This window comes from Cetorhinus maximus, unplaced genomic scaffold (genome assembly GCF_964194155.1).
Source record: "Cetorhinus maximus unplaced genomic scaffold, sCetMax3.hap1.1 HAP1_SCAFFOLD_3988, whole genome shotgun sequence".
NCBI classification, from domain to species: domain Eukaryota; kingdom Metazoa; phylum Chordata; class Chondrichthyes; order Lamniformes; family Cetorhinidae; genus Cetorhinus; species Cetorhinus maximus.
In genome coordinates, this window is record NW_027599893.1 from 1 (window position 1) to 20,553 (window position 20,553).

The 20,553-nt window shown below is 57.0% G+C and overlaps 1 protein-coding gene across 2 annotated transcripts; it reads right to left on the reverse strand.

Annotated features, from left to right (window-relative positions):
* Positions 1 to 29: 29 nt before the first annotated feature.
* Positions 30 to 17,425, reverse strand: cfap119 (cilia and flagella associated protein 119). Of its 2 annotated transcripts, none has more exons than XM_078538127.1 (9): positions 17,100 to 17,425; positions 14,514 to 14,545; positions 11,117 to 11,182; positions 8,399 to 8,568; positions 7,417 to 7,488; positions 1,930 to 2,046; positions 1,369 to 1,420; positions 744 to 809; positions 30 to 289 (listed from the first exon to the last, which is right to left on the reverse strand). In XM_078538127.1, exons 4-9 carry the CDS (start codon positions 8,534 to 8,536, stop codon positions 84 to 86), a joined length of 651 nt encoding a protein of 216 aa, XP_078394253.1. In that variant the 5' UTR covers positions 8,537 to 8,568; positions 11,117 to 11,182; positions 14,514 to 14,545; positions 17,100 to 17,425; the 3' UTR covers positions 30 to 83. The 2 variants fall into 2 exon arrangements, with proteins under 2 accessions (XP_078394253.1, XP_078394254.1); XM_078538128.1 differs by having other exon boundaries at positions 1,930 to 2,044; positions 7,413 to 7,488; positions 17,100 to 17,208.
* Positions 17,426 to 20,553: the final 3,128 nt, after the last annotated feature.

The following is a 20,553-nucleotide window of genomic DNA, read 5'->3' on the forward strand; positions in this document are numbered from 1 at the left end:
AGGCACATGGAGGAGGAAGAGACTTTGAAGATTGTAGTGAATGATTTTATTGGGTCTCTGTGGCGTGAGCTGGGCCCTGGCCCTCACTTCCTCCTCCCCCTGGGCAACCTGCCCGGGCTCCTGGGGGAATTCAGTGCCTCCAACGCCGCCAGCCTCTGGTTCAGCCGCTGCTCGCCCTCACGCACACGGCCCTCCATCGCCGTCCTCAGCTCCAACACCTGCTGGGCCAGGCGGGCCCCGATGTACTGGCGCAGCTCCTGGTCGGACCTGTCGGGCATGCCGGCCTCGCCTGTGGCGTGTGTGTGTGGGGAGGGAGGGGAAAGGGGTTAGCGGGGAGAGGTACAGTCTGCACCCGCGCGATCGCGAGCCCTCCGCTACCACCCAGGACGCTCGGGCAACATGCCCGCTTCCCAGGCAGCTTGGCACTTGGGAGCCAGTTCTCCCCCCCGGCCCTCTCCCCTTCCGCTGTTTAAACAGTTCCCCCTCTTCCACTGGGCCCGGGATGGTGACTGGGCCTTGGTGTGTTGGAGCTTGAGGGGACGGGGGCAACTCAGCCCCAGCACTGGGGGCTCTACCTCGTCCGCCCCAGTTTTCTGGGGGCTCGTACGTCGGCTCTCGGGCCAGCCAGGCAGAGACCGGTCGCCCCCTCCGGCCACCCCCCCCCCCCGCCCCGGCAAGATCACGCTGGGAAGTGCCAGGCTAACCTCCCCCCACCCCACTCCGGGTCCAGCCGCAACGCTCACCTGACGGTTCCGCTTCTTCAGGGGGGCCCTCCTCTTGCTCAGTCACCGGTATCTCTTCCTCGAGAGCTAGGAGAGGCCAGAGGGTGGGGGAAGAATGAACGGTGGCCACACTCCACACCACCTTCAACAAATTCAGGTACTTCGCGAATCGCTTCACAACGGTCGAAGGGCCTTTGGCACCGGTGCCACTCCACAGGGAACGCAGCAGCTGACTGGTACTCGCGCAGGGGAGCGCTCCCTCGGTACTGACCCTCCGACAGTGCGGCGCTCCCTCGGTACTGACCCTCCGACAGTGCGGCGCTCCCTCGGTACTGACCCTCCGACAGTGCGGCGCTCCCTCAGTACTGACCCTCCGACAGTGCGGCGCTCCCTCAGTACTGACCCTCTGACAGTGCGGCTCTCCCTCAGCACTGACCCTTCGACAGTGCGGCGCTCCCTCAGTACTGACCCTCCGACAGTGCGGCGCTCCCTCAGTACTGACCCTCCGACAGGAAAGGCACAACGGTGCGAACACCCCTGGTAAAATTTGCAGTCCGAGCTGAGAGGGACCCAGTAATTGGGGCTGAATGAAGCCCTCCCTGTTCTGAAGGAGCATCGTGAAAGCATCCACGGCCCATGAGCTTACCTGGAGGAGTTTCTGGAATTCCCGCATAGGAAATAGTCAAGTCCAACCGGATCTGAGGGAGAGAGAGAAGATGGCACAGGAGGTGAGGGTGGTGGGAGACTGTATCCCAATCGCGACCGAGTGTTCAACCCAGCACACCGGGAAATCATCCAGATTGTTTATTCATTTTACCTATATTTATGAACTCCTTCCCTACACATCCACTCACTTCCTTACCCCAGGACAGGTGCAGCACGGGGTTAGATACAGAGTAAAGCTCTCCCTACACTGTCCCCATCAAACACTCCCAGGACAGGTACAGCACGGGGTTAGATACAGAGTAAAGCTCCCTCTACACTTTCCCCATCAAACACTCCCAGAACAGATACAGCACGGGGTTAGATACAGAGTAAAGCTCCCTCTACACTTTCCCCATCAAACACTCCCAGGACAGCTACAGCACGGGGTTAGATACAGAGTAAAGCTTCCCCTCTAAACTCTCCCCATCAAACACTCCCAGGACAGGTACAGCACGGGGTTAGATACAGAGTAAAGCTTCCCCTCTAAACTCTCCCCATGTACCTGGCGGGTGAAGATATACTTGTAGAGTTTGAAGTGCCTGAAGTAAGTGTCGACGATGTAATCTGTCACCAGGTTGACCTCGTCTCCGTTAAACAGGTCGATGCTGAACGGTGGTCTCTGAGAAAGGGATGATGAAGTCGATTAGTGTGCCGGAGCTGACGGTGAGGCCCAGGGCGCGTTGGGAGCGGGGCCCCTAGCTGTCACGCTCGCTCGGGTCTCCCCTGCCAGTGGAAAAAAAAAACCTGGTGGATCCTGGCCTCGTTTTGTGAGGAGAGAGGAGCCTCAGTGGCCCCCTGGATGAGTGAGGGCTTATCTATCGAGGGGTTTCCCCGCTGCTGCTCGCCATCCTGTCCACCCCACTGGTTTCCATGTCCTCCGGGCCCAGGGCATTCCCAGGAATTGGAAGGTACCGGAGGTGGGGGCGAGGTGAGGGCGGGGGGGGGGGGGTCGTCTGCGTTTATTTCGCACCTTACTAGATGCCTCAATGCGGCTTTGCAGCCAATGAACTCCTTCCGAAGTATCACTGAAAAGAGCGACCAGCTGTCGAAGCTTGCCCGACCTGTTGGATGCGATTCCGCTAATGGACAGCACTTGATGAACAATCCTGAGTGTGCTGACAGCTGCACATATAACCAACTCAAGATTAGCAGTCTGGCTTTGTCACGCGGCTCATTTGTCCACGCTCGAAGTGACATACTTTCACTGTCGTGGACCCGTTCTCTGCAAACCCAAGGAGTACGTTCGAGCCTTGCACCTTTTTTGAATTACCCCAGGAGCCTGTCGACCCCGGGTTGCTTTCTCCGTGGCAACCCCTCACCCAATCAATCAGACTTGCCAAGCAATCGGACTTGACAACCAATCAGCACCCTTTTCTACTGTGGTATCGATCAGCGCGATCCTTGGAAATTTGGCATTCTTGCATTTGTCCCGACGAGGGCAAGGCAGGGGACTTCGTCCGCACGGCTTTGTGCAGGCTTCAAGCTCTGTACTCCCTCCCTGAAATGTCGTCGCTGTCATCATGGGGGTAACGGGGGCTTTTTAATGGAATGCAGAGTAAGGGGGAATTGAATCACAACAACGTTATTCCCCTACATCAGGTCTTCAACCTCGTGTCAAATAGCTCCCAAGGCACCGGGAAGGAGTGGGAATCCGACCAAATTTGACACTTAATCCAACAACTTGAAGGTGATAGTCTAAATGGTTCGGTTTTGAGGTGGGGCAGGGGCTGCATATTCACAGAACCTTGCAGGAGAAGTTGATCAGGCAGTTCAGGAAGAGCAGTGGACAAGGAAAGAGAGACATGTTGCCGGAGCCTGTCATCTTGTACTCATCAGGACAAACCCAAGAATGCCAAATTTCAAACGATCGCAACAATTAATACTACAGGGTGCTGACTGGTTGGCCAGGGCGTCGCCGTGGAGAAAGCAATGGGAAAGGAAAGGCTCCCCAAGTTCCCGCATAAGACAAATAAAAAAGCACAAGGCTTGAACATATCCCTCCTGTTTGCAGAGGAGGGTCGCTGTGTGTGAATGTATGTCACCTCGAGCACGTACAAATGAGCCACATTCCGAGCTCGACAGGTCGTTTGAAATTTGGCACTCCTGTGTTTGTCCCGGTGTGGAAAGAGGATAAAGTCTCTTTTCAGCCACACTCAAGTAGGGGATACTTGCCTTTGCAAACGGGGACATTGAATGCTAGAACAATGAAATCAGGCTAAACCGTTTAAAACCACTGGTTAGGCCCCAGATGGAGCAGTGTGTCCAGTTCCGGGCTCCGCACTTTCGGAAGGATGTCAAGGCCCTTGGAGAGGGTGCGGAGGGAGATTTACCCGAACGGTCCCCCGGGGATAAGGGACTTCAGTTCAGGCGGAGAGACTGGAGGAGCTGGGATTATTCTTCCCGGGAGCAAAGGAGATTGAGGGGACGATCTGAGAGAGGTGGACAAGATGGCGACGGGATTGGATGAGGCGGACAGAGAGAAGCTGTTCCCATTGGCTGACGGTACAAGGGTGGGGGGGGGGGGTGGGGAAACATGGATTTAAGGTTTCGGGCAAGGGGTGAGGAAGACTTGTTCTGACACAGCAAGAGTGGCAATGGCTTGGAGCGAGGGGGGTGGAAGTGGACATGATGGAGGATTTCAACTGGACGGGTACTTGAGGGAAATAAACTTGCAGGGCTACGGGGAGAAAGCTGGGAGGGGAGGGGAGATGGGGACTGACTGGATTGCTCAAGAGAGAGCGAGCATGGAGTCGATGGGCCGAATGGCCTCCTCCTGTGCTGTAACGATTCTATCGCTTGACAACCACGGTCCCAGGGATGAGGGACTCCGGCTTAATGTGGAGAGATTGGAGGAGCTGGGATTATTACCCCTCGGAGCAGAGAAGGCCGAAGGGTGGGATCGGATTGGGGTGTTGCACTCCTGGCTGTTCACCCACACCCGGCCCTCCGTAAACTTAAAGCTCATCCGAACCTCTGCTGCCCCCTCCCCTCCCCTCCCACCCCGTCCCACCGTGTCCGAGCTCGAACCGAGTCCTGTTCAACCACCACCACCCCCCCAACCCGGTGCTGGAGGCAACGGAGACACGGACGAGGGTTTCAGCAGCTGACAAGCTGAGACAGGAGCAGTGTCGGGGGAGGGGGGAAGTCAAGCGTCTTAGCAACAAGACGGACATGAGGCCGGGCACTCATCTTGGGGTCGAATATGGCCATGAGGTTGCCAACAGTCCGGGAGCGAAAATACCGGCTTCGGCCTTCCCGGGATTCAGTCCGGGGGTTTCAATGAGCTCCTGAGAGGTGAAAGGGAGAATGACTGTTCCCTCTGGTGGCAGGAGCGGTGGGGTGTAGTATGAGTGAGCCAGGGATGTAGGCCACAGGCTGGAGGTTGTGGACTAGAGAGGAACGATGTAGAGAAGTTCCCCGGAATATTTCCTCAGATAAAGACAATAAGAGGAGCATTTAAAAGCAAAAGGGATGGTGAACTCGGATCAGGGTGGAGCGTCAGGTCGCGGGGTAGTATTAGTTCAGATCGATGGGCTGAATGGCCTCATAACGAGCAAGTCCACGGTTTCCAGTGGATGGTCTTGTGATCATGGTCTTTTTCTCACTGACTCCTGCTTTGTGTCCCTCTCGCTACCTCTCTGCCAGCCCACTCTCTCTCTCCCCGTCCCCCGCTGCACTCTCTCTCTCCCCCTGTCCCCCGCCGCACTCTCTCTCTCCCCCTGTCCCCCGCCGCACTCTCTCTCTCCCCCTGTCCCCCGCCGCACTCTCTCTCTCCCCCTGTCCCCCGCCGCACTCTCTCCCTCCCCCTGTCCCCCGCCGCACTCTCTCTCTCCCCCTGTCCCCCGCCGCACTCTCTCTCTCCCCGTCCCCCGCCGCACTCTCTCTCTCCCCGTCCCCCGCCGCACTCTCTCTCTCCCTCTGTCCCCCGCCGCACTCTCTTTCTCCCCCTGTCCCCCGCCGCACTCTCTCTCTCCCCCGACCCCCGTCTCGCTCTCTCTCCCCCATACCCCGTCTCGCTCTCTCTCTCCGCCCCCACTCCCTCTGCCAACCTCTACCTGCGCCCTCCCCCGACCCACTCTCTCTCTCTCTCCCCCTGACCCCGTCTCGCTCTCTCTCTCCCCCTGACCCCGTTTCGCTCTCTCTCCCCCGACCCCCATCTCACTCTCTCTCTCCCGCTGACCCCGCCGCGCTCTCTCTCTCCGCCCACACTCCCTCTGCCAACCTCTTCCTGCGCCCTCCCCCTGACCCCCGTCTCACTCTCGCTCTCTCCCCCTGACCCCGTCTCACTCTCTCTCTCCCCCTGACCCCCGTCTCACTCTCTCTCCCTGACCCCATCTCATTCTCTCTCCCCCCCTGACCCCGTCTCGCTCTCTCTCTCCCTGACCCCGTCTCGATCTCTCTCTCCCTGACCCTGTCTCGCTCTCTCTCTCCCTGAACCCATCTCATTCTCTCTCTCCCTCTGACCCCGTCTCGCTCTCTCTCTCTCCCCGACCCCGTCTCACTCTCTCTCTCCCCCTGACCCCCATCTCGCTCTCTCTTTCTGCCCCCACTCCCTCTGCCAACCTCTACCTGCGCCCTCCACCGACCCCTGTCTCACTCTCTCTCTCTCTCTCTCCCCCTGACCCCCGTCTCACTCTCTCTCTCCCTGACCCCGTCTCGCTCTCGCTCTCTCCCCCGACCCCCACCTCACTCTCTCTCTCCCTGACCCCATCTCGCTCTCTCTCTCTCCCCCGACCCCCATCTCACTCTCTCTCCCGCTGACCCCGCCTCGCTCTCTCTCTCCGCCCCCACTCCTTCTGCCAACCTCTTCCTGCGCCCTCCCCCTGACCCCCGACTCACTCTCTCTCTCTCCCCCCGACCCCCGTCTCGCTGTCTCTCTCTCCCTGACCCCCGTCTCGCTCTCTCTCTCTCTCCCTGACCCCCGTCTCGTTCTCTCTCTCTCCCCCTGACCCCGTCTCGCTGTCTCTCTCCCCCTGACCCCGTCTCGCTCTCTCTCTCTCCCTGACCCCCGTCTCGCTCTCTCTCTCCCCTCCCTGACCCCGTCTCGCTCTGTCTCCCCCTGACCCCGTCTCGCTCTCTCTCTCTCTCTCCCCCTGACCCCGTCTCGCTGTCTCTCTCCCCCTGACCCCGTCTCGCTGTCTCTCTCCCCCTGACCCCGTCTCGCTCTCTCTCTCTCTCCCTGACCCCCGTCTCGCTCTCTCTCTCCCCTCCCTGACCCTGTCTCGCTCTGTCTCTCCCTGACCCCGTCTCGCTTTCTCTCTCCCCCTGACCCCGTCTCGCTCTCTCTCTCCCCCTGACCCCGTCTCGCTCTCTCTCTCCCCCTGACCCCGTCTCGCTCTCTCTCTCCCCCTGACCCCGTCTCGCTCTCTCTCTCCCCCTGACCCCGTCTCGCTCTCTCTCTCCCCCTGACCCGTCTCGCTCTCTCTCTCCCTGACCCCGTCTCGCTCTCTCTCTCCCCCAGACCCCGTCTCGCTCTCTCTCTCCCCCTGACCCCCGTCTCACTCTCTCTCTCTCCCCCTGACCCCGTCTCACTCTCTCTCTCCCCCCGACCCCCGTCTCACTCTCTCTCCCCCCCTGACCCCCGTCTCACTCTCTCTATCCCCCTGACCCCCGTCTCACTCTCTCTATCCCCCGACCCCCGTCTCACTCTCTCTCTCCCCCTGATCCCGTCTCCACTCTCTCTCTCCACCTGACCCCCGTCTCACTCTCTCTCTCCCCCTGACCCCCGTCTTGCTCTCTCGCTCCCTCCGTCCCTGTCTCCCTCTCCCTCCGCCCCCGCCTCCCTCTCCCTCTCTCTTCACCCCCGCCTCCCTCTCCCTCCATCCCCATCTCCCTCTCCCTCCGCCCCCGCCTCCCTCTCTCTCCGCCCCCGCCTCCCTCTCTCTCTCTCTCTCCGCCCCCGCCTCTCCCTCTGCCCACATCTCTCTCCTTCTCCTCAGTAATTCCCAGTTGCGTCCCGTAACCGTGCCAATCTTTGCCTGGCACTTACCCGCAACCGAGTGACATAAGACCAGCTCCGTGAAGTAGTTGAAACATTCGTCCACATTGCCCAGTGAAGTGGCTGAAAGGGAGAGGAGAAATCATCCCAGGGCCCATCACGCAAACACTGATCATTACAAACACACCCACGTTCAAACCATCCTCGTCCCTCGCACACTTTCACCCTCCACACTTGTAAGCATTAATGGCATTGCCACGAATCATACAAACGAGGAGCAGGAGTGGGCCATTCGGCCCCTCGAGCCTGCTCCCCCATTTGATAAGATCGCGGCTGATCGGATTGTGGCCTCAACTCCACTTTCCTGTCTGTCCCCCACATAACCCTCGTCGATCAGAAACCCGTCTCACTCGGCCTTGAGTATATCCAACGCCCCGGCCTCCACTGCTCTCTGAGGGGGGGAGAGAATCCCACAGACTGACCACCCTCTGAGAGAAGAAATTCCTCCTCATCTCCATCTTCAACGGGAGACCCCTCATTCTGAAACTGTGCCCCTCCCCCCTCGTTCTAGATTCCACCCCCACGAGGGGGAAACATCCTCTCAGCATCCCCCCCTGTCGAGCCCCTCCCCTCAGAATCTTATCTGTCTCGATAAGATCGCCTCTCATTCTTCTAAACTCCAATGGGTACAGGGCCCAACCTGCTCAACCTCTCCTCACAAGACAAACCCCCTTCGTCCCAGGAATCGGCCGAGTGAACCTTCTCTGAACGGCCTCCAGTGGGGGTCAATCCCTCCTTACGTAAGGAGACCAAAACTGTCCCCAGTGCTCCAGGTGCGGTCTCCCCAACGCCCTGTACAGTCGGAGCGAGACTTCCCCACTTTTATACTCCATCCCCCTCGCAGTGAAGGACAACATTCTCTCCGCCATTCTTCCCCTCCTCCCCTTCCGCTCTCCCTCCCCACCCGACCACTCCCCCCTCTCTCCTCTCTCTCTCTCTCGGTCTACCCCCGCCACCCCAGGGCGAGTATTACCCGTGCAGGCCTGGTGGAGCCGCTTGACGATAGAGAACAGAGCTGACGTCTGCTCCTTGCTGAAGGCTTGGCTTTTGGCGAACTGTAAGGTGTAGACGTAGAGGTCGAGGAGGATGGCAGCCCGGGGATCCGACTCATCGAGCGAGACACACAGGAGCAGGCGAAGGGCCCTGTGGGGGCGAAAGCAGGGGGAAGGGGGGTGCGGGGAAGAGAAAGGCTGGTTTAACAACGTGTCTCACAACCGCATCCCCCACCGCCCACACCACCACCCACATTTCACTCCTGTCCACCTGCAGCACTGAAACTGCACGTAAAGGAGGCCATTCTGCCCATCTCCCCCCCGTGCTGGCTCTCTGGTACAGCTGTCCAATTGATCCCACTCCCGCCTCCTGGTCTCCCCCCACCCCATCGCCCTGTGAATTTTTCCCCTTCCAGTGTTTCTCCGATTCCCCCATTCCGAGTGTTCCTATTGAATCTGCTCCCACCGCCCTTTCAGGCAGAACCTTCCAGATCACAACAAACTCGCTGGGTCACACAAAACCTTTCCCCATCTCCCCCACCACCCCCCCCCCAAACACCATGATACTGGGCCTTGTCCAACTGTGTGTGTGAGACAGTGTGAGAGGGAGCGCGCTAGAGACAGGGCGTGAGAGAAAGAGGGAGAGAGAGAGAGCGTGCGCGCGAGAGAAAGAGGGAGAGAGCGTGCGCGCGAGAGAGAGGGAGAGAGCGTGCGCGCGAGAGAAAGAGGGAGGGAGAGAGAGCGTGCGCGCGAGAGAAAGAGGGAGAGAGCGTGCGCGCGAGAGAAAGAGGGAGAGAGCGTGCGCGCGAGAGAAAGAGGGAGAGAGCGTGCGCGCGAGAGAAAGAGGGAGAGAGCGTGCGCGCGAGAGAAAGAGGGAGAGAGCGTGCGCGCGAGAGAAAGAGGGAGAGAGCGTGCGCGCGAGAGAAAGAGGGAGAGAGCGTGCGCGCGAGAGAAAGAGGGAGAGAGCGTGCGCGCGAGAGAAAGAGGGAGAGTGCGTGCGCGCGAGAGAAAGAGGGAGAGTGCGTGCGCGTGAGAGAAAGAGGGAGAGAGCGTGCGCGCGAGACAAAGAGGGAGAGAGCGTGCACGCGAGGGAAAGGGAGAGAGCGTGCGCGCGAGAGAGCGTGTGCGCGAGAGAAAGAGGGAGAGAGCGTGCGCGCGAGAGAAATCGGGAGAGAGCGTGCACGCGAGGGAAAGAGGGAGAGAGCGTGCGCGCGAGAGAGCGTGTGCGCGAGAGAAAGAGGGAGAGAGCGTGCGCGCGAGAGAAATCGGGAGAGAGAGCGTGTGTGCAAGAGAGAGGGAGAGAGTGCGTGCGAGAGAAAGAGGGAGGGAGAGAGAGCGTGCGTGCGAGAGAAAGAGGGACGGAGAGAGAGCGTGCGCGCGAGAGAAAGAGGGAGGGAGAGAGAGCGTGCGCGCGAGAAAAAGAGGGAGAGAGCGAGTGCGCGAGAGAGAGGGAGAGAGTGCATGCGAGAGAAAGAGGGAGGGAGAGAGCGTGCGTGCGAGAGAAAGAGGGAGGGAGAGAGAGCGTGCGCGCGAGAAAAAGAGGGAGAGAGCGAGTGCGCGAGAGAAAGAGGGAGAGAGAGCGAGTGCGCGAGAGAGAGGGAGAGAGTGCATGCGAGAGAAAGAGGGAGGGAGAGAGCGTGCGTGCGAGAGAAAGAGGGAGGGAGAGAGAGCGTGCGCGCGAGAAAAAGAGGGAGAGAGCGAGTGCGCGAGAGAAAGAGGGAGAGAGCATGCGCGCGAGAGAAAGAGGGAGAGAGAGCGAGTGCGCGAGAGAAAGAGGGAGAGAGCGTGCGTGCGAGAGAGAAAGCGTGCGTGCGAAAGAGGGAGAGAGCATGCGCGCGAGAGAAAGGAGAGAGAGCGTGCGTGCGAGAGAAAGAGGGAGAGAGAGCGCGCGTGCGAGAGAAAGAGCGTGCACACGAGAGAAAGAGGGAGAGAGCGTGCGCGCGAGAGAGAGAGCGTGCGCATGAGAGAGAGGGAGAGAGCGTGCGCGCGAGAGAGAGGGAGAGAGCGTGCGCGCGAGAGAGAGGGAGAGAGCGTGCGCGCGAGAGAGAGGGAGAGAGCGTGCGCGCGAGAGAGAGGGAGAGAGCGTGCGCGCGAGAGAGAGGGAGAGAGCGTGCGCGCGAGAGAAAGAGGGAGAGAGCGTGCACACGAGAGAAAGAGGGAGAGAACGTGCACGCGAGAGAAAGAGGGAGAGAGCGTGCGCGCGAGGGAAAGAGGGAGAGAGCGTGCGCGCGAGGGAAAGAGGGAGAGAGCGTGCGCGCGAGGGAAAGAGGGAGAGAGCGTGCGTGCGAGGGAAAGAGGGAGAGAGCGTGCGCTCGAGGGAAAGAGGGAGAGAGCGTGCGCGCGAGAGAGGGGGAAAGCGTGCGAGGAGAGAGAGAGAGCACGTATGCACGCGTGCATGTGTGCGAGACAGTGAATGTGTGTTTGCACAAGTGTGTGAGCACATCTGGGGGTGTGCGTGCTGGAGTTAAGGGGAGGAGTGGAGAGGAGTCTTCTGTCCCACCCAGGGTGCTCGGAGGTGTTAATTCAGATGACGCTGTGGTTGGGCCCAAACTCTCCTGCTCTACATGTGTGGCTGTAACGACAGACACTCCTCAGCTCCCACCCTGGCTCCCCCTCACCCCCAACCTCGATCCCTCCGCTCTGCTCCCCTCCCCTCCTGTCTACCCCCCACCTTGCAGGGTGCAGGCACGGTCACTCACTCTTTAACCTCCTCGGTGCTCGACGCCTTCTGAATGATGTCCATCCCACTGAAACTCAGATCCTCCCTAAACGAGAGAGACGCAGAGAGAGAGAGAGACGCAGAGAGAGAGAGAGACGCAGAGAGAGACGCAGAGAGAGAGAGACACAGAGAGAGAGACGCAGAGAGAGAGAGAGACGCAGAGAGAGAGAGAGACGCAGAGAGAGAGAGACGCGAGAGAGAGACGCAGCAGAGAGAGAGAGACACAGAGAGAGAGACGCAGAGAGAGAGAGAGACGCAGAGAGAGAGAGAGAGACCAGAGAGAGAGAGAGACAGAGAGAGAGAGACGCAGAGAGAGAGAGAGATGCAGAGAGAGAGACAGAGAGAGAGAGAGACGCAGAGAGAGAAAGAGACGCAGAGAGAGAGAGAGACGCAGAGAGAGAGAGAGACGCAGAGAGAGAGAGAGACGCAGAGAGAGAGAGAGAGACGCAGAGAGAGAGAGAGACGCAGAGAGAGAGACAGAGAGAGAGAGACGCAAGAGAGACGCAGAGAGAGAGACGCAGAGAGAGAGAGACGCAGAGAGAGACGCAGAGAGAGAGACGCAGAGAGAGAGAGCGAGAGACGCAGAGAGAGAGAAACGCAGAGAGAGAGAAACGCAGAGAGAGAGAGAGAAACGCAGAGAGAGAAAGACGGAGAGAGAGAGAGAGAGACGCAGAGAGAGAGATAGACGCAGAGATGATAGAGAGAGACGCAGAGATGATAGAGAGAGACGCAGAGATGATAGAGAGAGACGCAGAGATGATAGAGAGAGACGCAGAGATGATAGAGAGAGACACACAGAGAGAGAGAGACGGGGAGAGAGAGAGAGAGAGACGGGGAGAGAGAGAGAGAGACGGGAAGAGAGAGAGAGAGACGGGAAGAGAGAGAGAGAGACGGAGAGAGAGACGGAGAGAGAGAGAGAGACGGAGAGAGAGAGAGAGAGAGACGGGGAGAGAGAGAGACGGGGAGAGAGAGAGAGAGAGAGAGACGGGGAGAGAGAGAGACGGGGAGAGAGAGAGAGACGGGGAGAGAGAGAGAGACGGGGAGAGAGAGAGAGAGACGGGGAGAGAGAGAGAGACGGGGAGAGAGAGAGAGACGGGGAGAGAGAGAGAGACGGGGAGAGAGAGAGAGACGGGGAGAGAGAGAGAGACGGGGAGAGAGAGAGAGAGACGGGGAGAGAGAGAGAGAGAGACGGGGAGAGAGAGAGACGGGGAGAGAGGAGACGGGGAGAGAGAGAGACGGGGAGAGAGAGAGACGGGGAGAGAGAGAGACGGGGAGAGAGAGAGAGAGAGACGGGGAGAGAGAGAGAGAGAGACGGGGAGAGAGAGAGAGAGAGACGGGGAGAGAGAGAGAGAGACGGGGAGAGAGAGAGAGAGACGGGGAGAGAGAGAGAGAGACGGGGAGAGAGAGAGAGAGACGGGGAGAGAGAGAGAGAGACGGGGAGAGAGAGAGAGACGGGGAGAGAGAGAGAGAGACGGGGAGAGAGAGAGAGACGGGGAGAGAGAGAGAGAGAGAGACGGGGAGAGAGAGAGAGAGAGAGAGACGGGGTGAGAGAGAGAGAGACGGGGAGAGAGAGAGAGAGACGGGGAGAGAGAGAGAGACGGGGAGAGAGAGAGAGAGACGGGGAGAGAGAGAGAGACGGGGAGAGAGAGAGAGAGAGAGACGGGGAGAGAGAGAGAGAGAGACGGGGTGAGAGAGGGACACAGAGAGAGAGACACAGAGAGAGAGAGAGAGAGAGAGACACAGAGAGAGAGACGCAGAGACAGAGAGAGTAATAGGGGTAAATACGATCGAGATTAAAGGGTGATCCAATCGAGTGCTTCACAATGGTAAAAGGATTCAATGTGGTTGAGCAGAGAAACTGTTTGCTCTGTTCATGGATGGCAGGCAGCAGAACTTTAACCTTCGGCCCAGTCTGTCCAGGGGTGAATTCGAGAAGTCCTTCTTCACACTCAGCCCTGGGTAGAAGGGCTAATCTGTACAGGGCGTTGGTGAGGCCGCACCTGGAGCACTGTGGACAGTTTTGGTCTCCTTACTTAAGGAGGGATTGACCCCCACTGGAGGCCGTTCAGAGAAGGTTCACTGGGCCGATTCCTGGGACGAAGGGGGTTTGTCTTGTGAGGACAGGTTGAGCAGGTTGGGCCCTGTACCCATTGGAGTTTAGAAGAATGAGAGGCGATCTTATCGAGACAGATAAGATTCTGAGGGGAGGGGAGGGGCTCGACGGGGGGGGATGCTGAGAGGATGTTTCCCCCTCGTGGGAGGGAATCTAGAACGAGGGGGGGGGGCACAGTTTCAGAATGAGGGGTCTCCCGGTGAAGATGGAGATGAGGAGGAATGTCTTCTCTCAGAGGGTGGTCAGTCTGTGGGATTCTCTCCCCCCCACCTCAGAGAGCAGTGGAGGCCGGGACGTTGAATATACTCAAGGCCGAGTGAGACGGGTTTCTGATCGACGAGGGAGTTGAGGGTTGTGTGGGGAGTAACCCAGAGACCCGGGCAAACACTCGAGGGACACGGCTTCAAATCCCACCACAGCGGCTGGTGGAATTTAAATTCAATTTAATAAATCTGGAATTATAAAACGAGTCTCAGTAACGGTGACCATGAAACTATCATCGATTGTTGGAACAACCCCATCTGGTTCACTGACGTCCTTTAGGGAAGGAAATCTGCTGTCCTTACCCGGTCTGGCCTACACGGGACTCCAGACACGCAGCAGTGGGATTGAATCGCTAACTGCCCCTCTAAAATGGCCCTCGTGTTCACTCAGTTCAAGGGCAATTAGGGATGGGCGCCGCACTGTCGGAGGGTCAGTGCTGAGGGAGCGCCGCGCTGTCGGAGGGTCAGTGCTGAGGGAGCGCCGCACTGTCGGAGGGTCAGTACTGAGGGAGCGCCGCACTGTCGGAGGGTCAGTGCTGAGGGAGCGCCGCACTGTCGGAGGGTCAGTGCTGAGGGAGCGCCGCACTGTCGGAGGGTCAGTGCTGAGGGAGCGCCGCACTGTCGGAGGGTCAGTGCTGAGGGAGCGCCGCACTGTCGGAGGGTCAGTGCTGAGGGAGCGCAGCTCTGCCGGAGGGTCAAAGCTGAGGGAGCGCCGCGCTGTCGGAGGGTCAGCGCTGAGGGAGAGCCGTGGGTGGGGTGGGAAGCGGCTCCCTCTCGGGGTGAGAGTTCGGCTAAGTTAGCACTAGGCCCGAATTGAAGCCTGGGTGTATCCTGATCTACGTGCGGTGCGAGGCGAGGCAGGGAAGGCCCAGGCCAATTTGAACTGAACGGCACCTTCAGCAGGCGTGCGTGGTGGGGGTGGGGGTGGTGGGGGGTTCCTTGCCAAGCTGAGGGGCGCATCGGACAAGTCAATCTTTCCTCTTCAGTCAAACTTCACTCACCACAGGCAGATCTTCACATCCGGGAGCTTGGGCTGGAAGTAAAGATTGAAAAATGGTCGATTAGTAAAAGACTCCTACCACCCCACAGAGCATTCGCAGCCTGGAGACAGGCCATTCGGCCCCTCTTCCCCCCATCCCCACCCTGCTGGTGTTCCTGCCCCCACACCAGCCTCCTCCCACCTCCCCCCACATCCACATCTCCTATTCCTTCCTCCCTCATGTGTTTATCTAACTTTGCCCCCCCCTCTACTCCCACCCCCACCTTAAATCTCTCGACACGATTCCCCTCTCCCCGTGGGAGCGAGTTCCACACTCTCCCCTTCTCCGGGAAAAGATTTTTCTCCCCAATTGCCCGTTGGGATTTATCAGTGACTCTCTTATATTGACGCACCCCCCACCCCCCTTCTCACCCGAGTTCTGGTCTCGCCCGCAAGGGGAAACATCTTCTCTACGTCTACCCTATCGAAACCCCTTTCGTTATCTCAAAGATCTCGATCAGGTCACCCCCTCGGCCTTCTCTGTTCTGGAGAGAAGGATAGGATCAGAGAATCAGAGAATGGGATCAAAGAATAGGATCAGGCAACATCCACAGTCCAGGAGGAGGCCATTCAGCCCATCGTTTTCCATACTAGCTCTCCAACAGAATTCATCTAGTCTCACACCCCCACCTTCTCCCTGTGAACGCTGCATGTTCTTCCTTTCCTGCTATCCCATTCCCTCTCGAACGCCTCGATTGACCCTCCCTCCCCCACACTCTCAGGCTGCGCGTTCCAGATCCTAACCCCTCGATTGACCCTCCCCCCCCCCCCACCCCCCCACACTCTCAGGCAGCGCGTTCCAGATCCTGAACCCTCGCTGCGTGAGAAAGTTTCTCCTCGTGTCTCCGTCGCTCTTTTTACCCATCGCCTTCAATCTGTGTCCCTCTGCTTCTCCATCCTTCCCCCAATGGGAACAGTTTCTCCCGATCCACTCTGCCCCAGACCCCCTCATGATTTCGAACACCTCGATCAAATCTCTCTCGACCTTCTCTTCTCCGAGGAGAACAGTCCCAACTTCTCCAATCTACCCCCGGAACTGAAGTCCCTCGTCCCTGGAACCATTCTCGTGAACCTTTCCTGCACACTCTCCAATTACTTCACATCCTTCCTAAAGCGTGGAGCCCAGAACTGGACACAGTACTCCAGCTTAGGCTGAACATCAGTCAGTGTTGCCTTGAATGTTAGACGTTTGAAGTGGTTTTGCGAGAGTGGGGAACTTGGAAGGAGAGGGAAACTTGGAAGGAGAGGGAGGGGCGGCTGGAAGGGATGCAGGGAGGGAAGGGGCAAGAGTGGGGTGGGCGGCGACAGCAGGGGATATGGAGGCATGGAAGGAGAGAAGGGAAGGGAGGTGGAAGGGAGTATGCAGAGAGTAACATGAATGGGGGAAGATAAAGAAACGAGGGATTACCAGTTCTGAGGAGAGGCAACACACAGGGTAGACACATTGAGTAAGATCCTGGGATTTATTCCATGAGAGAATCTAACCCTTATCATTCAATGGCATTACCATCGCTGAATCCCCCACTATCATCATCCTGGGGGTTACCGTTGATCAGAAAGTGAACTGGACCAGCCAGAAAATTCTGTGGCTACAAGAGTGGGTCAGAGGCTGTGAATCCTGTGGCGAGTAACTCACCTCCTGACTCTTCAAAGCCTGTCCACCATCTACAAGGCACAAGTCAGGAGTGTGATGGAATACTCCCCACTTGCCTGGGTGAGTGCAGCTCCCACAACACTCAAGAAGCTCGACACCATTCGGGACAAAGCAGTCCTGCTTGATCGGCACCTCATCCACAAACATTCACTCCCTCCACCACCGATGCACAATGGCAGCAGTGTGTACCATCTACAAGATGCACTGCAGCAACTCCAAGGCTCCTTCGACAGCGCCGCCCAAACCCACGACTTCTACCATCTAGTAGGACAAGGGCAGCAGACACATGGGAACACCACCACCTGGAAGTTCCCCTCCATGTCACACACCATCCTGATTTGGAAATATATCGGCCGTTCCTTCACTGTCGCTGGGTCAAAATCCTGGAACTACCTCCCTAACAGCACTGTGGGTGTACCTACACCACACGGGACTGTAGCGGTTCAAGAAGGTGGCTCAACACCACCTTCCCAAGGGGCAATTGTGGGTGGGAAAGAAAGCCAAAGTTTTGAGAGCAAATTAAAAAGAAATTAGACGGAGTGGGCTATGGAAGCAGAGGGCTGTTAGCAGGAGACGACAATCGTCAATGCGTGCGCATTTAGTCCAGATTGCCCACCGTAATGTCATGCAATGGAAATTGCCTATGTAAACAGTCACGGATCACGAGGGCACCACCACTGGCAGGGTAGTGACACAGCTGCCGTGACCTGTTTACATAGAAAAACCCAAAGGCGAATGTGGCCATGGGGAACTGGCGGACAAGCTAAGGGGGCGCAATGTCATGTTCTGCCAGTGTGCCCAAGCCCCACTGAACCCTGACCTCTGACGACCGGGGTTGGGTCAGAGTTCACCCATCACCTGAGGCAGAAATGACAGCAATTCAGCTCCTTTTACCTTCTCCAGTCTCCTGCTGGCCATAGCAGAGAGATTCAATCAACAGAAAAAACAAATAAATAGCGAATGATAGATAATCTGAATGAAGTTAATAGATCGTTGGTTGAGGGGGGGGACCGGAATCAGCAGGTGGCCCTCGGTTGCCGAGGCAACCGCCACACTTCCGGTCGGCGGAGATCATCTGACGAACCATTTAATCATGCGAAGATTATTATTTCCAGAGAAGGAGGGAGAAGAAGGGGCAATTCGGACAAATAAAATAAAATGGAGCCGAATCACAAGAAGCCGGCGAATAAAAATATAAAGGGGGAAAAAGGAGTGACGTAACCGTCGCTGCGGGCAACCGAGCCACTTCCGGTGGCGATCCACTTCCGGGCGAGGAGGGAACACGTGATACTACTTTTGTTTTTAAAAAATGCATTACTATTATAACAGACGGGGCAGTAGACTAAGGTAAATCAAAACCAAGCACGAGGGGAAGAAAGAAACGTCAAATAGGAACCGACAAAATGAATTGACGTCCAGGTTGCTAGGGGCAACCAAGCCACTTCCGGTGGCGAAACAACCCCGCCTTTGGCCCAAATCCGGGTAACCCCCCAGTAACTTTAAAAATAGAGTGAAGTAAAATTAGGTAAATCCTATTGATCGACTGCTGATGGCAGCAACTGCGAAGAGTGAACGCAAACGAAATAATGGGGAGAAATTGAACCGAAGTGCGGAGAAAAGGCGGCGTTGCTATGGCGAATCGTCACTTCCGGTGGGAGGTGATCACCCGAAGCGACAGATCTTAAAGTAAACGAACCAAAACACACATAATTTCGAAGCCAAATGAGAGCTTCCTCCACAATCCAGAAAGGGAAGGCAACGCAGCCGGAAAAAATTTCCAAAAATGATAGATAAATGAATGAGACCAGAGGGGGGTGGTTGCCAGGGGCTACCGACCTACTTCCGGTGGCGGAGGGAGGGGGATGAAATGAGTGAAAAAAATTCAAATTCGAGCGAGCCGCATTTAACCCACCAAGAGAGGGAGAGAATTAAATTATTAGAGCAGGAGTGGATAGAAAGAGCAACATAAGAAAAGGACGGGGTTGCGGGGCAACACTTCGAGTGGAGATGAAGAGGTTGAGGGGTTAAAGTTCAACATCCGGGCCAAATTAGAGTAAAAATGTAATTCGAGGGGGAGGACGTTGAGGATGAGAAATGAGGGGGGTGGAGGCAAAGGTTCATCATCCGGGAAGGGGGCGGGGTTACAGGGGTCAGCAGCCGGGTAACGGAGCGGGGGGAGTGGTCAGAGGTGTTAACATCCGGGAACTGGTGGAGGGGTGGTGCTAGGGGCGTCAACATTTGGGGAATGGGGGTGTGGTCAGAGGAGGGGGGTGTGGTCAGAGGAGGGGGTGTGGTCAGAGGTGGGGGGTGTGGTCAGAGGAGGGGGGTGTGGTCAGAGGAGGGGGTGTGGTCAGAGGAGGGGGGTGTCAGCATCCGGGAAATGGCGAAGAGGGCGGTGTCACAGGGGTCAGCATCCGGGACTCGGGCGGCGGGGGCCTAGGCTGCTGAGGCTTCTGTTTGGGGGGCGGGGGTGGGGAGGAGATGGAGTCGGGAGGGAGGCGGAGGGAGCGGCGGCTCCGAGACGGCTGAGGAGGTGAGAAAGGGAGGGATTGGTATAGAGAGAGAGAGAGAGGGGGATTGGTATAGAGAGAGAGAGAGAGAGGGATTGGTATAAAGAGAGAGAGAGGGGGAGATTGGTATAGAGAGAGAGAGAGAGGGATTGGTATAGAGAGAGAGAGATTGGTATAGAGAGAGAGAGGGATTGGTATAGAGAGAGAGAGATTGGTATAGAGAGAGAGGGATTGGTATAGAGAGAGAGGGATTGGTATAGAGAGAGAGAGAGATTGGTATAGAGAGAGAGAGGGATTGGTATAGAGAGAGAGAGGGATTGGTATAGAGAGAGAGAGAGGGATTGGTATAGAGAGAGAGAGATTGGTATAGAGAGAGAGAGATTGGTATAGAGAGAGAGGGATTGGTATAGAGAGAGAGAGAGGGGGATTGGTATAGAGAGAGAGAGAGAGGGATTGGTATAGAGAGAGAAAGAGGGGGATTGGTATAGAGAGAGAGAGAGAGGGATTGGTATAGAGAGAGAGAGAGGGGGATTGGTATAGAGAGAGAGAGAGAGGATTGGTATAGAGAGAGAGAGGATTGGTATAGAGAGAGAGGGATTGGTATAGAGAGAGAGGGATTGGTATAGAGAGAGAGGGATTGGTATAGAGAGAGAGAGAGGGGATTGGTATAGAGAGAGAGGGGATTGGTATAGAGAGAGAGAGGGGGATTGGTATAGAGAGAGAGAGGGGATTGGTATAGAGAGAGAGAGAGGGGATTGGTATAGAGAGAGAGAGGGGGATTGGTATAGAGAGAGAGAGGGGGATTGGTATAGAGAGAGAGGGATTGGTATAGAGAGAGAGGGGATTGGTATAGAGAGAGAGGGGATTGGTATAGAGAGAGAGAGGGGGATTGGTATAGAGAGAGAGGGGGGATTGGTATAGAGAGAGAGAGGGGGATTGGTATAGAGAGAGAGAGGGGGGATTGGTATAGAGAGAGAGGGGGATTGGTATAGAGAGAGAGGGGGATTGGTATAGAGAGAGAGGGGGATTGGTATAGAGAGAGAGGGGGAGATTGGTATAGAGAGAGAGGGGGAGATTGGTATAGAGAGAGAGGGGGAGATTGGTATAGAGAGAGAGGGGGATTGGTATAGAGAGAGAGGGGGAGATTGGTATAGAGAGAGAGGGGGAGATTGGTATAGAGAGAGAGGGGGAGATTGGTATAGAGAGAGAGGGGGAGATTGGTATAGAGAGAGAGGGGGAGATTGGTATAGAGAGAGAGGGGGAGATTGGTATAGAGAGAGAGGGGGAGATTGGTATAGAGAGAGAGGGGGAGATTGGTATAGAGAGAGAGGGGGAGATTGGTATAGAGAGAGAGGGGGAGATTGGTATAGAGAGAGAGGGGGAGATTGGTATAGAGAGAGAGGGGGAGATTGGTATAGAGAGAGAGGGGGAGATTGGTATAGAGAGAGAGGGGGAGATTGGTATAGAGAGAGAGGGGAGATTGGTATAGAGAGAGAGGGGGAGATTGGTATAGAGAGAGAGAGGGGATTGGTATAGAGAGAGAGAGAGGGGGATTGGTATAGAGAGAGAGAGGGGAGATTGGTATAGAGAGAGAGGGGGAGATTGGTATAGAGAGAGAGGGATTGGTATAGAGAGAGAGGGGGAGATTGGTATAGAGAGAGAGGGGAGATTGGTATAGAGAGAGAGGGGGAGATTGGTATAGAGAGAGAGGGGGAGATTGGTATAGAGAGAGAGAGGGGGAGATTGGTATAGAGAGAGAGGGGGAGATTGGTATAGAGAGAGAGGGGAGATTGGTATAGAGAGAGAGGGGGAGATTGGTATAGAGAGAGAGGGCGGAG

Bases quoted from the DNA above. Each gene is read 5' to 3' on its own strand.
- cfap119 (XM_078538128.1), bottom strand. From the start codon at position 17,123: ATGGCCAGCAGGAGACTGGAGAAG. The intron at 14,546-17,099 runs GTAAAAGGAGCT...CTTTACTTCCAG, and splicing joins CCAGCAGGAGACTGGAGAAG to CCCAAGCTCCCGGATGTGAA. The intron at 8,569-11,116 runs GTGAGTGACCGT...TCGCCCCCACAG, and splicing joins AGCACCGAGGAGGTTAAAGA to GGCCCTTCGCCTGCTCCTGT.